This window comes from Camellia sinensis, chromosome 14, assembly GCF_055761805.1.
Source record: "Camellia sinensis isolate YWXY chromosome 14, ASM5576180v1, whole genome shotgun sequence".
Taxonomy (NCBI): Eukaryota; Viridiplantae; Streptophyta; class Magnoliopsida; order Ericales; family Theaceae; genus Camellia; species Camellia sinensis.
In genome coordinates this window covers 77,951,711-77,973,642 of record NC_138974.1, presented here as the reverse complement: position 1 = coordinate 77,973,642, position 21,932 = coordinate 77,951,711, and the positions used below count along the sequence as shown (strand labels likewise).

At 39.2% G+C, this 21,932-nt stretch overlaps 1 protein-coding gene across 1 annotated transcript in view; it reads left to right on the top strand.

Moving 5' to 3' along the window:
• Positions 1-21,932, top strand: part of LOC114257021 (ABC transporter G family member 28) — a 55,888-nt gene that overhangs the window by 16,738 nt on the left and 17,218 nt on the right. Inside the window, exons 4-6 of the mRNA XM_082905960.1 lie at positions 20,019-20,082; positions 20,187-20,333; positions 20,518-20,552. Of these exons, the coding sequence (XP_082762086.1) occupies positions 20,019-20,082; positions 20,187-20,333; positions 20,518-20,552 (246 nt within the window). The remainder of the gene's footprint in view (positions 1-20,018; positions 20,083-20,186; positions 20,334-20,517; positions 20,553-21,932) is intronic.

The following is a 21,932-nucleotide window of genomic DNA, read 5'->3' as shown; positions in this document are numbered from 1 at the left end:
GTTGGGTGAGTTTTTGGAAAAAAATGACACTCCTGTGACGGTTTTAGGGCTGCTGTGTTTTTTGTGGCTCTGATACCAACTTAGAAAATATGAGGAAGAAGAACTCCGAAAATATGAGGAAGAAGGAATATATTTCTGTTATATTCAAAACTTCTTATCTTACAAGACCAAATGACACTCCTTATATAGGAGATATTACAAACATCATTATAACCCATTATATGCCACTTACATATTATATATTACCACTATCTACCACTATCATATTATATACATGCCACTATCTACCACCAACACCACTATCATATTCTATACATGCCACTATCCTTCACCAACACCACTATCATATTATATACATGCCACTATCTACCACCAACACCACTATCATATTCTATACATGCCACTATCCTTCACCAACACCACTATCATATTATATACATTATCACAAATTTCCAGCACTCCCCCTCAAGCTGGTTTGAAGATATCTTCCATAGCCAGCTTGCTAGTCAGCTTATCAAATTGCTTCTTGTGTAGTCCCTTTGTTAGCACATCAGCTAATTGTTCACCTGTTGGAAGGTAGGTCATACAGATTATGCCAGCATTGATTTTCTCCTTGATGAAATGTTTATCTACTTCTATATGTTTTGTGCGATCATGTAGAACTGGATTATGAGCTATAGATATAGCTGCTTTGTTGTCACAATAGACCTTCATAGGTGTCGGGTGAGAAAGCTTTAATTCTTCAAGAATTCTTTTAATCCACATTACTTCACAGATTCCATGGGCAACAGCTCTGAACTCTGCTTCTGCACTACTTCTAGCTACCACATTCTGTTTTTTACTCCGCCATGTAACTAGGTTCCCACCTACAAAGGAGCAGTATCCGGATGTTGATCTCCTGTCTGTAACACTTCCTGCCCAGTCTGCATCTGTGTATACTTCAACTTGAAGATGTCCATGTTTCTTGAACAGTAAGCCTCTCCCTGGAGTTCCTTTCAAATATCTTAAGATCTTATAAACGGCCTCAAAGTGCTCTGCCCCTGGTGAGTGCATGAACTGACTTACCATGCTGACTGCAAAGGCAATATCAGGCCGCGTATGAGACAAGTAAATCAATTTCCCTACAAGTCGCTGATATTGTTCCCTCTCTTTGACTTCTTCAGCCTTAGCAGCTTGTAACTTCAAGTTAGGCTCGATCGGAGTCTCCACCATCTTACAACCAAGCATACCTGTTTCTCCAAGGAGATCAAGAACATATTTTCTCTGATTAACGAATATACCTTCCTTGGATCTTGCAAATTCCATTCCGAGGAAATACTTGAGGGCTCCTAGATCCTTAATGTGAAATTCTTTTGCGAGTTTCTCTTTGAGGGCTGCTAACTCTGCTTCATCATTACCAGTTAAAATGATGTCATCAACATAAACAATCAAAATTGCAATTTTACTGTTTTTTGAATGTTTATAAAATATTGTGTGATCTGCTTGACTCTGCGAGAAGCCACAACTGATAACTGCCTTCCCAAAGCGTTCAAACCACGCTCTTGGTGATTGTTTGAGTCCGTATAATGACTTGTTCAATCTGCATACTCTGTCGCTTCCAAGTCTCTGCTCAAATCCCGGCGGTAGGCTCATGAACACCTCCTCTTCAAGATCACCATTGAGAAATGCATTTTTAATGTCAAGTTGATGTAGAGGCCAATCTGAATTTACTGCAAGAGATAACAGTACTCTGATGGAATTTATTTTAGCAACAGGAGCAAACGTCTCCTGATAGTCGATCCCATAAGTTTGAGTGAAGCCTTTAGCCACCAGTCTCGCCTTGTATCTCTCAACGCTTCCATCTTCGTTACATTTTATCGTAAACACCCATTTACACCCAACTGTTTTCTTGTCTTTGGGTAGATCAACTATCTCCCAAGTACCACTTCTCCTTAAAGCATTCATCTCCTCCATGACTGCTAATTTCCAATTCGGATCATCCAATGCTTCCTGTATATTCCTTGGAACAAACAAGTGTGAAATCCTAGATGTGAAAGCTCTATGGTTTTTAGACAGTCTTTTATAGGAGAGGTAATTTGCAATAGGATGTTTAATGCAATTTCGGACACCTTTCCTAATTGCGATAGGAACATCAAGGTCAGAAATAGAAGGAATAGGATGACCTAAAATTTCGATGCCAGAACTCGGGTGGACATTCGGGTCATTAGGATGGACATTCGGGTCATTATTCCTCAGATGAAATCGCTTCCTAGTATAAACCTGAAGCTCAGGATTTAGATCATTTTTTTAGTACTTCTCCCCCTAAACAAGAATCTTCTTGACTAGGCACTATAGAACTTGGTTCTCCTAAGTGATCATTATCAGACAGATGTGGTTTTTGTGTAGGATAAATGACATTGGGGAGCGGGATAGAAATATCCCAAAAACGGTCTTCTACTCCACTTGTCTCCCCCTGAAGAGAAGTGTTGGGGAAATAGGATTTTGTTTCCACAAATGACACATCCATACTCACATGAAATTTCTTGGTTTGAGGATCGAAACACTTATACCCCTTTTTGTTTGAGGAATAACCCAAAAAAACACATTTGATAGCACGGGGGTCAAGTTTTGAACGAAATTGACTGGGAACATGAACATAGGCAGTACATCCAAAAACTTTGGCGGGTAAATCAGAAAACAACCTCGTGTTAGGAAAAAAAGTTTTGAGACAATCAAAAGGTGTTTTGTATGTTAACACCTTTGTAGGCATCCTGTTTATCAAATAAGAGGCTGTTAAAATTGCTTCACCCCATAAATATTTAGGAACATGCATGTAAAACATTATAGCACGTGCTACTTCAAGTAGATGTTTATTTTTTCGTTCTGCAATGCCATTTTGTTGAGGGGTATCCCGACATGTAGATTGATGAAAAATTCCCTTTTTTTCCAAAAACTCACCCAACTGCTCATTGAAATATTCTGTTCCATTATCAGAATGTAAAATACCAATTTTGGTTTGAAATTGGTTTTCAATCATATTGTAAAAATTTGTGAATAAATTTTTCACGTCAGATTTTTTATTCATCAAATAAATCCAACATAAGCGGGTATGGTCATCAATAAATGTAACAAACCATTTTTTACCAGAAAGAGTAGTGATTTTAGAAGGGCCCCAAACATCACTATGAATCAAATAAAAAGGTTTGGAAGCCTGGTAAGGTTTTGGCAAATAAGTAGAGCGATGAAATTTTGCAAAAATGCAACTTTCACAATGAAAAGAAGAACAATCAATCCCTTTAAATAATTCCGGAAATAAATGTTTCAGATAAAGAAAACTAGGATGTCCCAGCCTATAGTGCCATAGCATTATTTTTTCTTGAACAGAGATTGAACTAGTACTATTAAAGCTCTGAGCTTTTTTATTACTAGCAGGTACTTCATCAAAGTAGTAAAGACCTTCAAGCATCCTAGCACGCCCAATCATCATCCCCGAGTTCTGGTCCTGAAATTCACAATGGGATTCAAAAAATGTAACACGACAATTAGAATCCTTAGATAGTTTACTGACAGACAAAAGATTACAGGCTAAGTTGGGGACGTGAAGAACAGCATTGAGATTAATTTTGTCAGTTAGTTTAATAAATCCTTTTCCTGCAATAGGTGAAAAACTACCATCGGCTATTCTGATTTTGTCATGACCAGAACAAGGGAAATAGGTACTAAATAAATGGGAAAAACTAGTCATGTGATCGGAGGCACCGGAATCTATGATCCACGGAGAGAAGTTTAGGCAAGAGAAGGCTTTAGGATTTCTACCTGTTTGTGCCAACAAAACACTAGGAGTACCGGATGAGGAGTTGGATTTTATCAGCTTTAAGAGTTGATCAATCTGCTGTTTGTTGAAGGGACCTGAATCGGCTTCATTAGCGGTAGGAAAGCCACGATTTTTCTCTCCTTGTTTGCTGCTTTTCCAGTTGACAGGTTTGCCATGGATCTTCCAACACGTTTCGCGTGTATGGCGAGGCTTGTTGCAAAAATCACACCAGACCCGTGGCTTATCATCAAACCTGCGCTGGTAATTTGCAGCCTTGTTGGCCGCAGCATCGCTAATTAAAGCAGAAATTTCAATTGATTCACCAGTACCTTTTTTCTTAAGCATGACGCTCCTTCGGCTCTCTTCCCTTCTGACTTCGGCAAATACTTCGCCAATGGATGGGAGAGGAGGTCTGCCAATAATTCTTCCTCGCACTTCATCGAACTCAATGTTGAGGCCGGCAAGAAACTTGTAAATACGGCTGTCTTCCACAGTTTTCTTGTGGTGGTTGCAGTCGTCAACCGATTTCCATTCGTATGTGTTGAAGATGTCAAGATCCTGCCACAACCTTTTCAACGAATTGAAATATTTGGTGACGGAATCATCTCCTTGACGAATCTCTCCCAACTTCAAAGTTAATTCGAAAACTTGAGATTGATTTCCTAGGTCAGAATACATCTGACTAACATTATCCCACAATTCTTGTGCAGTAGTATAGCACATGTAATTAGAGCTTATATCCTCCTCCATGGAATTGACCAACCATGTCATAACCATGGAGTTTTCAGCGTCCCAACTGTCGAACAGCGGATCATTAACAGCAGGAGCCTTCTTGTCACCAGTGATGTAACCGATCTTTCCTTGCCCACGGATATACATCCGGACAGATTGTGACCAGCGGAGAAAATTATCACCATTTAGGCGAATGGTGGTGATTTGGACAGAGTGAGAGTTGGACGTTTTCACCGGAATGGCAGCGGCAGGGGTTGAAGTGGTTTCAGACGTGACTTCCGACATGGCTATGACAGTTTTAGGGCTGCTGTGTTTTTTGTGGCTCTGATACCAACTTAGAAAATATGAGGAAGAAGAACTCCGAAAATATGAGGAAGAAGGAATATATTTCTGTTATATTCAAAACTTCTTATCTTACAAGACCAAATGACACTCCTTATATAGGAGATATTACAAACATCATTATAACCCATTATATGCCACTTACATATTATATATTACCACTATCTACCACTATCATATTATATACATGCCACTATCTACCACCAACACCACTATCATATTCTATACATGCCACTATCCTTCACCAACACCACTATCATATTATATACATGCCACTATCTACCACCAACACCACTATCATATTCTATACATGCCACTATCCTTCACCAACACCACTATCATATTATATACATTATCACAAATTTCCAGCAAATGGGATTTTTCATCAATCTACATGTCGGGATACCCCTCAACAAAATGGCATTGCAGAACGAAAAAATAAACATCTACTTGAAGTAGCACGTGCTATAATGTTTTACATGCATGTTCCTAAATATTTATGGGGTGAAGCAATTTTAACAGCCTCTTATTTGATAAACAGGATGCCTACAAAGGTGTTAACATACAAAACACCTTTCGATTGTCTCAAAACTTTTTTTCCTGACACGAGGTTGTTTTCTGATTTACCCGCCAAAGTTTTTGGATGTACTGCCTATGTTCATGTTCCTAGTCAATTTCGTTCAAAACTTGACCCCCGTGCTATAAAATGTGTTTTTTTGGGTTATTCCTCAAACAAAAAGGGGTATAAGTGTTTCGATCCTCAAACCAAGAAATTTCATGTGAGTATGGATGTGTCATTTGTGGAAACAAAATCCTATTTCCCCAACACTTCTCTTCAGGGGGAGACAAGTGGAGTAGAAGACCGTTTTTGGGATATTTCTATCCCGCTCCCCAATGTCATTTATCCTACACAAAAACCACATCTGTCTGATAATGATCACTTAGGAGAACCAAGTTCTATGGTGCCTAGTCAAGAAGATTCTTGTTTAGGGGGAGAAGTACTACAAAATGATCTAAATCCTGAGCTTCAGGTTTATACTAGGAAGCGATTTCATCTGAGGAATAATGACCCGAATGTCCATCCTAATGACCCGAATGTCCACCCGAGTTCTGGCATCGAAATTTTAGGTAATCCTATTCCTTCTATTTCCGACCTTGATGTTCCCATAGCAATTAGGAAAGGTGTCCGAAATTGCATTAAACATCCTATTGCAAATTACCTCTCCTATCAAAGACTGTCTAAAAACCATAGAGCTTTCACATCTAGGATTTCACACTTGTTTGTTCCAAGGAATATACAGGAAGCATTGGATGATCCGAATTGGAAATTAGCAGTCATGGAGGAGATGAATGCTTTAAGGAGAAGTGGTACTTGGGAGATAGTTGATCTACCCAAAGACAAGAAAACAGTTGGGTGTAAATGGGTGTTTACGATAAAATGTAACGCAGATGGAAGCGTTGAGAGATACAAGGCGAGACTGGTGGCTAAAGGCTTCACTCAAACTTATGGGATCGACTATCAGGAGACGTTTGCTCCTGTTGCTAAAATAAATTCCATCAGAGTACTATTATCTCTTGCAGTAAATTCAGATTGGCCTCTACATCAACTTGACATTAAAAATGCATTTCTCAATGGTGATCTTGAAGAGGAGGTGTTCATGAGCCTACCGCCGGGATTTGAGCAGAGACTTGGAAGCGACAGAGTATGCAGATTGAACAAGTCATTATACGGACTCAAATAATCACCAAGAGCATGGTTTGAACGCTTTGGGAAGGCAGTTATCAGTTGTGGCTTCTCGCAGAGTCAAGCAGATCACACAATATTTTATAAACATTCAAAAAACAGTAAAATTGCAATTTTGATTGTTTATGTTGATGACATCATTTTAACTGGTAATGATGAAGCAGAGTTAGCAGCCCTCAAAGAGAAACTCGCAAAAGAATTTCACATTAAGGATCTGGGAGCCCTCAAGTATTTCCTCGGAATGGAATTTGCAAGATCCAAGGAAGGTATATTCGTTAATCAGAGAAAATATGTTCTTGATCTCCTTGGAGAAACAGGTATGCTTGGTTGTAAGATGGTGGAGACTCCGATCGAGCCTAACTTGAAGTTACAAGCTGCTAAGGCTGAAGAAGTCAAAGAGAGGGAACAATATCAGCGACTTGTCGGGAAATTGATTTACTTGTCTCATACGCGGCCTGATATTGCCTTTGCAGTCAGCATGGTAAGTCAGTTCATGCACTCACCAGGGGCAGAGCACTTTGAGGCCGTTTATAAGATCTTAAGATATTTGAAAGGAACTCCAGGGAGAGGCTTACTGTTCAAGAAACATGGACATCTTCAAGTTGAAGTATACACAGATGCAGACTGGGCAGGAAGTGTTACAGACAGGAGATCAACATCCGGATACTGCTCCTTTGTAGGTGGGAACCTAGTTACATGGCGGAGTAAAAAACAGAATGTGGTAGCTAGAAGTAGTGCAGAAGCAGAGTTCAGAGCTGTTGCCCATGGAATCTGTGAAGTAATGTGGATTAAAAGAATTCTTGAAGAATTAAAGCTTTCTCACCCGACACCTATGAAGGTCTATTGTGACAACAAAGCAGCTATATCTATAGCTCATAATCCAGTTCTACATGATCGCACAAAACATATAGAAGTGGATAAACATTTCATCAAGGAGAAAATCAATGCTGGCATAATCTGTATGACCTACCTTCCAACAGGTGAACAATTAGCTGATGTGCTAACGAAGGGACTACACAAGAAGCAATTTGATAAGCTGACTAGCAAGCTGGCTATGGAAGATATCTTCAAACCAGCTTGAGGGGGAGTGCTGGAAATTTGTGTTAATGCATATAATAAGATAGTGGCATATGATAGTGGTGTTGGTGGTAGATAGTGGCATGTATAGAATATGATAGTGGTGTTGGTGGTAGATAGTGGCATGTATAGAATATGATAGTGGTGTTGGTGGTAGATAGTGGCATGTATATAATATGATAGTGGTAGATAGTGGTAATATATAATATGTAAGTGGCATATAATGGGTTATAATGATGTTTGTAATATCTCCTATATAAGGAGTGTCATTTGGTCTTGTAAAATAAGAAGTTTTGAATATAACAAAAATATATTCCTTCTTCCTCATATTTTCGAAGTTCTTCTTCCTCATATTTTCTAAGTCTATGCTATTAATATTGTCAGCCAGTTTGTTTCTTCCCCGACTACTGTTCATTGGGCTACTGTTCTTCGTATTTTGCGCTACCTTTGTGGGTCCTTGCATCAGAGTTTATTGTTCTCTGCTACTTCTTTGGATCTTCATGCTTTTTCTGACGCTGATTGGGCAGGTGATGCTATGGATTGTTAGTCTAGTATGGGCTTTTGTGTTTTTCTGGATAGTTCTCTTATTTCTTGGAAGAGCAAAAAGCAAACTGTTGTTGCTCAATCTTCTGCTGAGGCTGAGTATTGTGCTATGGCTACTACCACTGCTAAAATTGTCTGGTTGCGTTGGTTGCTTTTCAACTTTGGTGTCTCCGTCCCTAGTCCTACTCCTATGTATTGTGATAATACCAGTGCCATTCAAATTGCTCATAATTCTGTTTTTCATGAGCGGACTAAACATATTGAGATTGACTGTCACTTTGTGTGCCATCACTTACAGCTTTGCACGTTGTCCTTGCCCTTTGTCTCCTCTACTATGCAACTCGCTGATTTCTTCACCAAGTCTCATACTATCATGCGTTTCCGTTTTCTGCTTGACAAACTCTCGATGCTTCCTGCTGTTACATCATGAGTTTGCAGGGGGGTGTTAAGCATATGTGTATTAAGGGTAGTTTAGTCATTGGCAGCAATTAGGGTTGGCATAGTTGTCTTATATATATATTTCTTGTAATTCTTTTCCTTTTAATTGAATAATACAGTACTTAGTTCCTAACTAAGTTTTCAAACAGTGCATTTAGAAAGTAACAAGGGGCTGGTTTGGGTTAATATATGTTTAAATGGTTGAACCAAGAATGGTTTAAGCTTGTAGTTTAGGATTTAAAGGTAAAAGGTGGATTGATTTGGTTACAGGGTTTTAAAGGCTAAAATGCAGAAAGATAGGAAGGGAAAACAAGCAAGTGAAACTATAGGCATCACATGTATGATTATTGTGGATATCTCCTAGATCACCACGTGTTGTGTTCATGTGGATGGTGACATGTAGTTGACACATCAGCAATACCTCGGATAAGTGTCATAGGGGGTCTCCTCAAAGTTCAAACTGAACAACATTACAGGACTCGCTAGAATTTCATGCAAATAACACCCTCTCTACCAAAAATGGTCACATTTAAATCCCAACCATGATAATTTCATGCAATTAAGTCTCCTTCAACAATACTCTCCTCATATTAACCACTGTTAGATTTGCAAAAAAGAAAGAAAAGAATGAGAGGAAGAAAAGAGAGAGAACTGTTGCTGTGTTTATTTCTCACTATAAAACATATTAGGGTTACACATACTTATAATAAAAGACTAAAGGAACAAATGACATAACTACCCTTACATTAATACTTAACACTCCCCCTCAAGTTGGTGCAAAGATATCTCTCATGCCTAACTTGCAGCAAATGGGATGGAAAACCTTATTACTAAGACCCTTAGTAAAGACATCATCTAATTGATCTTCAGACTTCACAAAAGGCATACATATTAAACCCTTATACAATTTCTCCTTGATGAAATGTTTGTCGATCTCAATATGCTTTGTTCTGTCATGCTGAACAGGATTATGAGCAATACTAATGGCAGCTTTGTTGTCACAGTACAATGTCAATGGTTTACTGCAAACAAACCCAATATCATTCAACAAGGACTGGAGCCACATCAGTTCACATGTACCATGCGCCATAGCCCTGTATTCTACCTCTGCACTAGATCTGGACACCACTGTTTGTTTCTTCCTACACCATGTGACTAAATTCCCCCTAACAAATGCACAGTAATCGGAGGTAGATCGCCTGTTATCGATAGAACCAGCCCAATCAGCATATGTGAATGCCTCCAACCTCAAGTGAGCATGATTGGAAAATAAAATCCATTTTTTAGGAGTAGATTTAAGATACCTCAAAATGCGATACACTACATCCAAATAAGGGGCACGAGCCTCATGCATAAATTGACTCACTATCCCAACTGGATAGGCAATACTGGACGAGTGTGGGATAAATATATAAGTCTTCCCACAAGTCGCTGGTACCTTTCCTTCTCCACAAGATCACCAACACCATTACAAAGATAGTGATTAGCCTAAATTGGCAAATCAGTAGGTCAACAGCCTAATATGCCAGTTTCTTCAAGAAGATCTAGAATATACTTCCGCTGAGAAATAAAGATGCCTTTGTCAGATATGGCAACTTCAATTCCAAGAAAGTACCTCAACGAACCAAGGTCTTGGATCTCAAATTCCTTGGCCAACAATATCTTAAGATGTGTCACTTCTTCCTCATCATTTTCTGTCACAACTATGTCATCTACATATACTATAAGCACAATTACCTTATTTGCATAGCGTTTGACAAACAACATGTGATCTGCATTGCTTTGTTTATACCCGAATCTCAACATAGCCTTCAGGAATTTGTCAAACCAAGCTTGAGGAGACTGTTTCAAAGCATATAACGCCTTTTTCAACCTACAAACTTTCCCAACTGTAGACTGGGATGAGAATCCTGGAGGTACATCCATATATACCTCCTCTTCCAAATCACCATGGAGAAATGCATTCTTCACGTCTAACTGCTGTAAAGGCTATCCCAAATTAGCTGCACATGAGAGAATAGCTTGAATGGAATTCATCTTTGTCACAGGAGCAAAGGTTTCTTGGTAATCAATTCCATATATTTGAGTAAACCCCTTGGCCACTAATTGTGCTTTGTACCGTTCAATTGTTCCATCTGCTTTCTGCTTGATGGTGAACATCCGCTTACACCTTACAGGCTTTTTTCCACTAGGAAGAGGAACCAACTCCCAAGTGTTATTCTTGCTTAGAGCTTGCATCTCTTCTACCATAGCTACTTTCCATTTAGGATCATTGATAGCTTCCTTCCAACCTTGGAGAATACATGCAAAAGACAAAGACGAAACAAAAGCACGATATGTAGAAGACAATGAATCATATGACACAAATTTAGAAATGGGGTGTTGAGTACAAGCCCTAACCCCCTTTCTAAGAGCAATAGGAAGACTCGAATCATTGACAGCAGGACTATCAACTACAGGTAGAGGAATAGACTGAGATCTCGAATCATTGACAACAGGATTATTAGTTACAGGTAGAGGAATAAACTGAGATGCATTACTTGGAACTGGCATGAGGGATGTTGATGGGTCTAGTGGCACAAGGGAAGCTTGCTCTTTCAGACGCTGAGAATAAGGGGTTGTTTGGGGTGTTCTAAATAAGTGCACTTTTTGACTTTTTGGACTAAAAAGTTGAGGAAAAAAAGATGGTTGTTTGGGATAACTCTTTGACTTTTTACGAAAACATGTGTATTAAAAAATTGTATAAATTAGTGTATAGGAGAAGCTTGGGCAGAGTAGGCAGTACTGTGGACAGAGTAGTGTATAGGAGAAACTTGCCTCCTTTTCGGGCATTGAATTAGACGGTGTTGTTCGGCCCGTGGGGGCCTACCACGGGTCCCGTTTTGTTAATCAGAACCGTTCAATGTGTAGAACTCGTTGAGTACTATATACTTGTAAAAAATCATGTTAATCGGATGTCGATAACTATCTGATCGGATTAGTTTTTTGTCAATTGTTAACTATAACACCATTAATTTTTCATACAAAATTGATTTGATCATGCAGTTAGCGATATCCGATCAACGTGATTTTTTACAGGCATATATTACTCGATGAGTTCTACACATTGAATGGTTCAGATTATCAAAACGGGACCTGTGATGGGCCCCCACGGGCCGAATAGCACCGTCTTGTCTGCTTTTTCGCTTATTCCCTTTGTACAAACGGTGGGTAGCTAAAGTACAACTCACGTGACATGTGAGTTGTACTTTTTTTTGTAAAATTAATTTTTTTATATATTTTTTTGGGTGAATAGTGATAACTTTTTAACTTTTTTAGTAACTTTTTGGCCTTTTTGAGATATGCCAAACCAAAGATCAACCCTTTCCAAACGACCACCAATGTCAGGCTCCACATCAAGAGAATTATTAGGCTCCCTCTTACCACAAATAACAGTCTGCTGACTAGGAAGGAAAAAAGACAACTCGTGTTGATAGGCCATCTCTTCATCCGCAATCTCATCCATAACACTATTACTCTCCTCCTGAAGAGATGGCGGAGGAAAAGGAAAGAAGGACGTAGATTAACGGAAAGTGATATCCACACTAACATACACTTTGCGAGTGTGAGGATCATAGCATTTGTAACCCTTTTGAGTAGCAGAATAACCAATAAAGACACAATGCATAGCTTTAGGATTGAGTTTCCCATGAGTACGAGGGTGCAAATGAACAAAACAGACAAACGCAAACACCCAAGGAGGAAGATAAGAAGTGGGATATGCTACAGGAAGCAGTTGAAGAGGAATATGAAATTGGAGGACACTGAAAGGCATACTAGTGTTATTAAAGGCGCGCCTAGGCCCAAGTCCCATCCAGGCATAAGGTTTGCGCCTTGTAGCATTCCAGTCCAGGCGATTTCAATTAGACATGCCTAGGCGTGTGCCTAGGCTCAAGTCCCGTCTAGGTCCAAGGTTTATACCTTGTAGTATTCCAGGCCAGGCGACTGTGATAAGGCGCCTGACTGGCCCAAGGCTTGAGTCTTGAAGGTTTTTTTTATTGTTGTTTTAATTGGTTTTCTTTAAAATCTAACCATTGATTTAATATGGTGCAACTACAGAAGATCCCTACTCTTATTACAGATGCTAATACATTGGGCATTCAACCCCAAATCAATGATAGAAGAAAAATTGGCCCTAATTCTTAATCTCTAAAAAATACTAAATGTTTAACATTTCATTTTGTTTATGTTGAACTCTAAAGTATTTACTTATATTAAATTATATATATTTTTTCCGTACAAGGTGCGCCTCATTTCGGTGAAGCCTGCATCTCGCCTTGCGCCTTAAGCCTAGGCCTCAGGAGACCTTGGTGCCTTGGTGCGCCTATCGCCCTTAATAACATTGAGGCATACGGTTGATAAGGTAAGCAGTGGTAAGAACAACATCACCCCAAAATGTTAAAATGTACCAAAACCTACCACTACACCTACTCCACCTACTACTCCACCTACTACATACCTACCTCCTTTAATCTTCTATATATAGGACTCATTGTAAACACAACAGATATCAATCAATAATACATCAATAGATACATTAAATTTACATGGTATCAGAGCAAGGTTAAGCACTTAGTATTTTTCGTTTCACCGGCGGGCGGCAACCTCGCCTTGGCCGCCCGCCGGACCTCAACCTATTCCGCTTATTTTCTACACATACCTTCCCATCACTGCCTAAATCCTCTCTCTTGAGGCCAATGTGAATTCCTCTTCTTCATAATCTGCACTAACTGTGGCATCTTTTCCTGGGGCAAACTCTGCAACCCAACACTCAATCTATGCTTCTCCTCCATGCTCATTTGCCTCTTGTTAGGATCCTTCGCCTTCGGCTTTGGTTTGGGCTTCGCCACAGCCTTGAGCTTCACTGCAGCTTTCAGCTTCACGGCAGCCTTTGGTTTCACAGCAGCTTTTGGCTTTGCAGCTGGCTTGGCCTTTGCCGCTGGCTTGGGCTTCACAGCGGCTTTAGCTTTTGGCACAGCAGCTTTTGTCTTAGCCGGAGCCTTCTTTTCCTTTTTCGCTTTTACAGCCTTCGGCTTTGCAGCAGCCTTCGGCTTTGCTTCCTTCTGGTGGCTCCCCAGGTTCCACCTGAGCTGCATGATTCATTTATAGCTGCAATTGATAAGGGAAGTATTAGAACAATGCCCAATAGAAGTATGCCAGCTGCTCCTTACCCTACTCCTGGAGCACTATTAATAGGTGATGCTTTCAACATGCGTCATCCTTTAACTGGTGGAGGAATGACTGGAGCCCTGTATAAGGTGTTTTGTGCATCTCCTGATCAAGCAAGGAAGGAAATGCGTGAAGCATGTTTTGATTATTTGAGCCTTGGAGGTGTGTGTTCAACAGGACCAGTGGCTTTACTCTCTGGTCTAAATCCTAGCCCATTGAGCTTGATACTCCATTTCTTTGCTATAGCCATATATGGTGTTGGCCGTCTCTTGCTACCATTTCCTTCCCCTAAGCGCCTGTGGATAGCAGCTAGATTATTTTTGGGTGCATCGGCTATCATTTTTCCCCTCTTTCTCTCACATGGGCTTGTCCCCTCTCTCTCCTCCGTTTGATTTCAAAATCCATTATTTTTATTTATTCTCTCCAAACCACTTTTCTTATTTCCCCCATCTTTCATTTTGATTTCAAATATATTTTTATTATTTCTTTCTTTATTTTTCTTTCACATTATTTTTTAATCTTTTTCAAATTCCATTCATACCATATAGCTTTGCACACCAAACCATCTTTTATTCATCTCAGGGATCAACCCCGATCACAATTTTAACAAAAAAAAAAAAAAAAAAAAAAAAAACAACACAAACCACAACACCACAAGATTTGTTTTCTTTTCTGCAGACGGCCACCCACCGACCTCACTTTTTCGCCTATTCCGCCGGTCTTTTCTTCTTGCCTCCGTCCTGGGCGGCCCTTGACGGTGTTGCCTCCGTGTTTCCCACTCCACTGGGCACGATCACTCCACCCTGCTCCTCCACTACAGCATATGGCGGACCTCCAAATCGGAACATAACGGTGGCCTTCCGCTTCAGCTCCTTATTTTCTGCCTTTAGCACACTTATCTCTGCTCGCGCATCCTTATACATGCGTTGGAGCAGAGCCAGTTGGGCGTTTAACTGCTGCACCTCATTTGTCCTACTCTGCAGCCGGTGCCACAAGTTTGTGACCGCAGTCATAGTTTCAACACAGGACTTCAATGTATACTGATTAGCTTCAATATCCGTTTGCACTGCCATTTTTTGCTCCACCGACCGCATCGGAAAGTTCAACGGAGCAAAACCAGAGGTGTTTGGTTGAGATTCACAGGCCACCGCACCAGTTATCTCTCTTGTTGACTCGTTGAGGTCGGGAAAGAGAGTGAGCAGACCATGGGAAGAAGAGGCTATGTTCTGGGTAGCTGAACGGGAAGAAGAAGCCATGTTTTTGGGTTGCTGAGTGTTTCAGAGAAGGGTTGGTTACAGAATGTTACAGAGAACGAAGAGGTTTCAACTGGTTTGTTATGCTTCCAAGCCTCAGACTTCGCTTTGGTTTATAAAGACAGGTTTCAACTGGTTTGTTATGCTTCCAAGCCTCAGACTTCGCTTTGGTTTATAAAGACAGAGACGACGAGGCCGACACGCGCTCTGTCAATCACGTGCATTGCCGCGTGTCAGGCGCCCCTTTTGATGGCTCGACGCTTTCTGTCGGGCACGCCTTTTGATGAAGTGGGCGCGCCTTTTGATGGCACGCCTTTTTATGGATTGGGCACGCCTTTTTATGGCACGCCTTTTGAAAGATTGGGCACACCTTTTGAGGGTGCGACTTTTTAAGGGTCCGACAAGACTCTGTAAACTGTCCCGACATTGATTCCGGTTAGCTCCTTCATGGGTCCGACAAGACTCTGTAAACTGTCCCGACATTGATTCCGGTTAGTTTCTACAAGGGTCCAGCAAGACTCCGTAAACTGTCACAACAACTGTCACAATATTGTCTGCTACAACGGTCCGACATGACCCCATAAACTGTCGTCTACATCGGTCTGCCATAACCATACAGTCTTCTACAACGGTCTGACACGACCATACAGTGTCTCCTATCCTTTTTTTATTTTATGTATTCGTCTATTTTCTTGTTTTGTTAGTCTCTCCAAACTCAAGTTGGTTAGTTCCTATCCCCCTTGAGTTTGCGGGGGCTGTTAAAATGTACCAAAACCTACCACTACACCTCTTCCACCCACTTCACCTACTCCACCTACTACTCCACCTATTACATACCTACCTCATTTAATCTTCTATATATAGGACTCATTGTAAACACAACAGATATCAATCAATAATACATCAATAGATACATTAAATTTACATTTTAATGTACCAAAACTTACCACTACACCTACTCCACCCACTTCACCTACTACTCCACCTACTACATACCTACCTCCTTTAATCTTCTATATATAGGACTCATTGTAAACACAACAGATATCAATCAATAATACATCAATAGATACATTAAATTTACACAAAATGACTTAGGGACATTCATGGTAAACATGAGAGAGCGAGTAACTTCAAGAAGATAGCAATTCTTGCGTTCGGCAACCCCATTCTGCTGAGGAGTACCAACACAACTAGTCTGATAAAGGATGCCACGCTTCTCTTGGTATGCTCGAAAAACTCCATCAACATACTCAGTCCCATTATTACTATGAAGAATTTTGATTTGAGCATTAGAAAGATTGGTCACCATTTTATGAAAAGTTTGGAATTAAGAAAAAAACTTCACTCTTAGTTCGAAGTAAGTAAAGCCAAGTCACACAGGAATAACAATCAATAAATGTAACATACCATCAATACCCAGAAGTAGAAACCACGGGGGAAGGGCCCCACACATTGGTATGAATAACAATAAAAGGAAAAGTACTTCTTTTATTAATTGAAGGATAACAAGTACGTTTATGCTTTGCAAGTTCACAAGCATCACAACCAAAAATACTCCTAGGACAATCACAAATTAAAGAAGGAAAAAGCTTCTCTAAAACACTAAAGGAAGGATGACCCAAATGGCAATGCTACTGATGAAGGAGATAAAGAGGAGAGCCCGTAGTGCACTTGAGAGCCTGAGATGGGACGATAGGAGGAACGACACCCAGAAAGTACAGCCCATCTTGTGCTCTACCATTGCCAATCGTTTTCCCCGTAGACAGTTCTTGAAAGACACAATGAGTAGGAAAAAAGGTCACTGAGCAATTTAGAGAAGTAGGAAGACTATTAACAGAAAGCATTAGTGGAAAAATTAGTACATGAAGCACAGATGAAAGAGAAAGCAAAGATGAACAATGAACCGAATCCTTGCCAGAAACAGAGGATAAAGTGCCATCAGCCACTCGAACTTGTCTTGGCCGAAACAAAGAGAATAAGAATAGAAAAGACTAGAGGCACTTGTCACGTGGTCGGTGGCACCTGAATTAATTATCCAAGAAGGCGATGAGAATGTACCAAGAGTATTAGCAGGAATACCTGTGTGGGCAAAATTCAAAGAAGCTGGAGTGGAAAAAGCTATGGTAGAAGGAGAATCAAGTCGAGCCATCAAACGCTTGAGTGTAACTCATCCTGGGAAAGAGTGCTAGTCTCAGAAGAAGGACTCGCAGCAATCTCAGACAAATGTGCTTGGGGATGAGTTGTACTACCATGACCTCGACCCCGAGTAGGGCGACCATTCAGTTTCCAACAATGCTCTTGATCATGTTTGTCTTTCCCACAATAATCACACTTCAAGTGATTTCGATCAACCAGTGTACCCTGACTCCCAGACTGAATTGGACTAGGCCGAGGAGCTCAAGTAGAAGGAGCAACAACTAAAGTAGAATGATCCTGAATAAAGGAATGAAACATAGCACTACGTCGACTCTCCTCTTGCTGGACGAGGGCATAAGCCTCGCATAGGGTGGGAAAAGGTGAACAACCTAACACCTAGATGCGATTCTGATCATACTCTAAGTTCAAGCTAGCAAGAAAGTCATACACATGATTCTTCTCCACGGTTTGCTGAAACAAAGTGGCATCCCGAGAACAAATAGCCTGGAAGCTTTGGTAATACTCTAGTTCTTGCCATAAACTACTCAACTCAACATAGTATACTGCGAGTGATCCATCTTTCTGATCTAAGCTCTGAAGCTTTTTCCTCAACTCATACGCTTGTGCATCATTACCTGTTGGGAGTACATTTGGGCTGTAACTGTCCAAATCTTATGAGCAGTATCTAATAAGAGGAAACTCTGACTAATGGTGGGATGCATAGAGTTGATTAGCCAAGTCATAACAAGAGCATTTTCAGAAATCCATTGAGTATGCAGTGAGTCCTCACCATTCGGTAGGGGGAAGAGAATCAGTAATGTAGCCAGTCAAACGGTGAGTAGCAATAGCAAGACTACAAGAGTGTGACCAAATCAAATAGTTGGAACCATCCAATTTAACTGGTCTAATTTGAAGAGAGGGATTGTTGTTAAGAGTAATAACATGACGTAGTCCACCCTCATCACTAATTGTATCCTTACCCTTTGTCTCACCCTCAGCCATTGAAGATTAAATTCCCACAATAGAAAAAATAAATACCAGCCCAAAACCAGCAAAAACAAATAGAGGCAAATCCACAAACTCAACTTAGGGACAAAAGTTACCTCTAGAGACAAAAACAGAGTCGAAACATGGGCTGGAGAGGCCAAAAACAATCAGAAATTGAGAGAAACTATGTTGAAACTGAGGAACACCGACAAAAATAGAGTGGAACCTTGCCAAATCATCAAAACCAGGCCTCCCAACCCTAGAACAATTCTAGTCGGCTCTTAAGGTAGAGGTTGGAAGGAAAAAGTCAGCAAAAAACTAGCCCCAATAGGGACTTCAGAAAAATCAATCAGTTTTTCCAAAAAATCAACAAAAATTGGAAAAACACTCAAACATTCATCAAAAAATAAAAATAAAAATCTAAGGTGAAAACCCATCAAATTTCGACCATTAAGGTTTTTTTTTTTTTTCCTGTGTACAGGGAAGAACGAGTGAAACAAGGAACAAGAGAAGAATCTTTAAGGAGGAAGATAAAGCTCTGATACCATGTTAGATTTGCATAAAAGAAAGAAAAGAATGAGATGAAGAAAAGAGAGAGAACTGCTGCTGTGTTTATTTCTCACTACAAAACATATTTAGGTTACACATACTTATAATAAAAGACTAAAGGAGCAAATGACATAACTACCCTTACACACTAATACTTAACAATCACCAAAAATAATTAATAATGTATGAAATGCATGATGAGGGTCTCACATCCCGCCAATGTAAACCCCACAAAACATGCACAAACTAGGAGTATGCAATGCAGTCAAACCCTTGCACATTAAACTAGGCAATTCCCACATAATTTTGAACTATATGGAGCCATTAAAGAAGTGAAGTATAATAAATTGAATTCCTTCAAGCACAAACTATATAAAACGACAATTCAAAAGATTTAAGGCTGCCAGAGACCTTAGATATGAAACTAACCTAAATGCACGCAACTCCTACAAATATAAGCAGTCTAAACAAGTTATGAAAGAATGAAAACATAAAATTCCAACATCTCAGTAAAAATAATCATTTTGATACATTTTTGAACAAGTAACAAAAATTTTATTAAGAAAGGCATCAGGGGGATGCAACCTGAAACACAACAAACAAGATATTGTGAAAGGTTGGTGGATTATTCAATTGTTAGTCTAACTAAAAATCAGCACAAATCAGTGAATACTGTGAAATGAACAAGTCTGTGAATTAGTCTTCTTGTTTGCCAATTTGTGATTTAGAGTGCCCTTAGGTTGCTTAGTTCAGACATAAGGTATAGTTCCACACCATATGTTGAGAGGCAGTTGAGGTATTATATCAACTTACCATCCCAAAGATCATTCATTCTTTCTAAGATTGACAGAATGCCAATTCAAAAATCTAAGCACAGATCTATTACTGAAGGCTCATAGGACTATGTGCCAGTGAATACAAATGAATTGTTTGCTTGATCAAGATACAGAATATTATGCATGCTTCAAAGAAAAAAATCCCTCCTTTAATTTTCTTTTTCAACAGTTTAAAAGCTGTACTTCTAGCTTTAACAGCATTCTTTTACTCAACTGGGAAGCATTGTACTGAGAACATCAGATGTTTATATATTTTATAGTTAGTTCATTTTCTTACATTTTGTATCTATCATTCAGTGTTGTCGATGGAGCAGACATTTTATAACTCACTTTTTTGCTTTTGTTTTTTGTTTCCATTTGCTATTTTATCATTGAAGCTTGCCCGCTTGGTTCTTATTGCCCGCTCGCTAAGCTCAATGAAACAACTGGTGTATGTGATCCGTAAGTTTGATTCTTTTTCTAAAATTTTTTCTTTCTTCTATACTTATTTTTGCTTTAGCTTATATTAACACTAATGTTCGGGAAACAAACAAAAAAATCTGCAGCTACCGTTACCAGCTACCTCCTGGGCAGACAAACCATAGTTGTGGTGGAGCAGATATTTGGGCTGATATCGTGAGCAGTAGTGAGGTATTCTGTTCAGCAGGATCATACTGTCCGACTACTGTCAAAAAAATTCCTTGCACTAGTGGGTATTGATTATTATCCCAGAACTTGTAGCACTTGTGCATAGTAGCTTTATTTCTTGTTAATGCATGTTTTTGGAAATGGCAGGCAAATATCTCTTTAGATCCTCTTGGTGTGCATTCAAGTTAGGCATAAGTGCTCTCTGGTGTATACTTTCTTTACTAATGATAATGTTTGTTCAATTTTCAGACATTTCTGCAGGACTGGTTCTACATCACAGACAGGTAACTCTCATTTGTTTTTGCACAAGTGTGTTGCATTACTAAAAACCCTGTTGTATCATTGCTTAATGGAATTCTATAAACAGATCAAAGGAAATCTATGTAGGCACTTGGAATTGAGTGTTGAAGTTTGATACAGATCAAGGTTTCTAACTTAGACCATAAAAGAATTGTAATATGGGAGATTGTTTACAAAACATTGCTACATATATAGGAGTGCCTTCTTACGGTGAAAAGAAAAAAGGAAAGAAAGATGCTCACCATAAAATTTCAGACATAAACTAGCAGGCTATATTTTGTTTCAACTCATTGACATATATTTCCTATTATGGAGTTATCTGTTCTCTCCAATTAAAACAGCGCACATTGAGAAGTTTATTATTTTTGCACCATAACCATTTTAAGAAAGACAGAAGATTTTAATGATAGTCATGCATATGCCATGCTTTGGCCAATGAAATTCTGGACCATGCAAATACGTGGCATCAATTGCCTATCTCGCCAACATTTGGGTATTAGGTTTTTGTAATTTCTTTTTGGCTCATACTAGAATTACTAGACATGATATATTTGTGTGTGTGTTGGAAATATGTTGCAAGCATATGTGTTGCCCATTTCTTCCTTCCTATGTAAGAATTTATTATTAGAAGTGTAAGAATTTATTATTTTGGCTAATCATATCTAGAGAAATACTAGCTTCGAGAAGATGATCCAGAATTGGGTCAATCACATTTATTAGAAGTGGACAATAGAGTGGTTGTACCAGCCAAAACTCATCTAAGTATTGCTGTGACACCCGTTGATGTACTTGATAGTTGGGCTGTACCTCAATAATTTTATGAAGCGTCCATTTTTTTAAGGGTGAACCACAAAATTGATTTTTAAGAACTCCATTCATCAAGCAATACATCACACATTAATAAGTTAATTTGTCAAGACATGGTTCCCAAAAACCTGAACCAAGAGCAACTTTTAAAACCAAAAAAGAATTGAAAGTTTCTTCTAATTTCATAGAAACCTTGGAAAAATACAAGTTTTGTTTTTTAAATTTCCACCTCATCCAAAAATTCAAAATCACTAGTTTCTTTTGATTTTGAGTGCTTCTTTTGATTCTTGTGAGGATTGGCATGAACATTGACGACATGGTACGTGATTAGGTTCGCATCCGCAATACATTTGTTTGCATTTCATACTTATTGAAGTTAATCTCTTTTATCAATTAATTCATTTCATTTAATTATTAATGAGTTAACCATGTTGCTTTTCCTTTATGAAAATATTAACTGATGAAAAAAATAAAAGCTACCACCTCAATATGTTTCCTAGATTTTGGATTCGTGTTTATTGTTAAGTTGACATAAGTTGATCACATGCATAGCTATT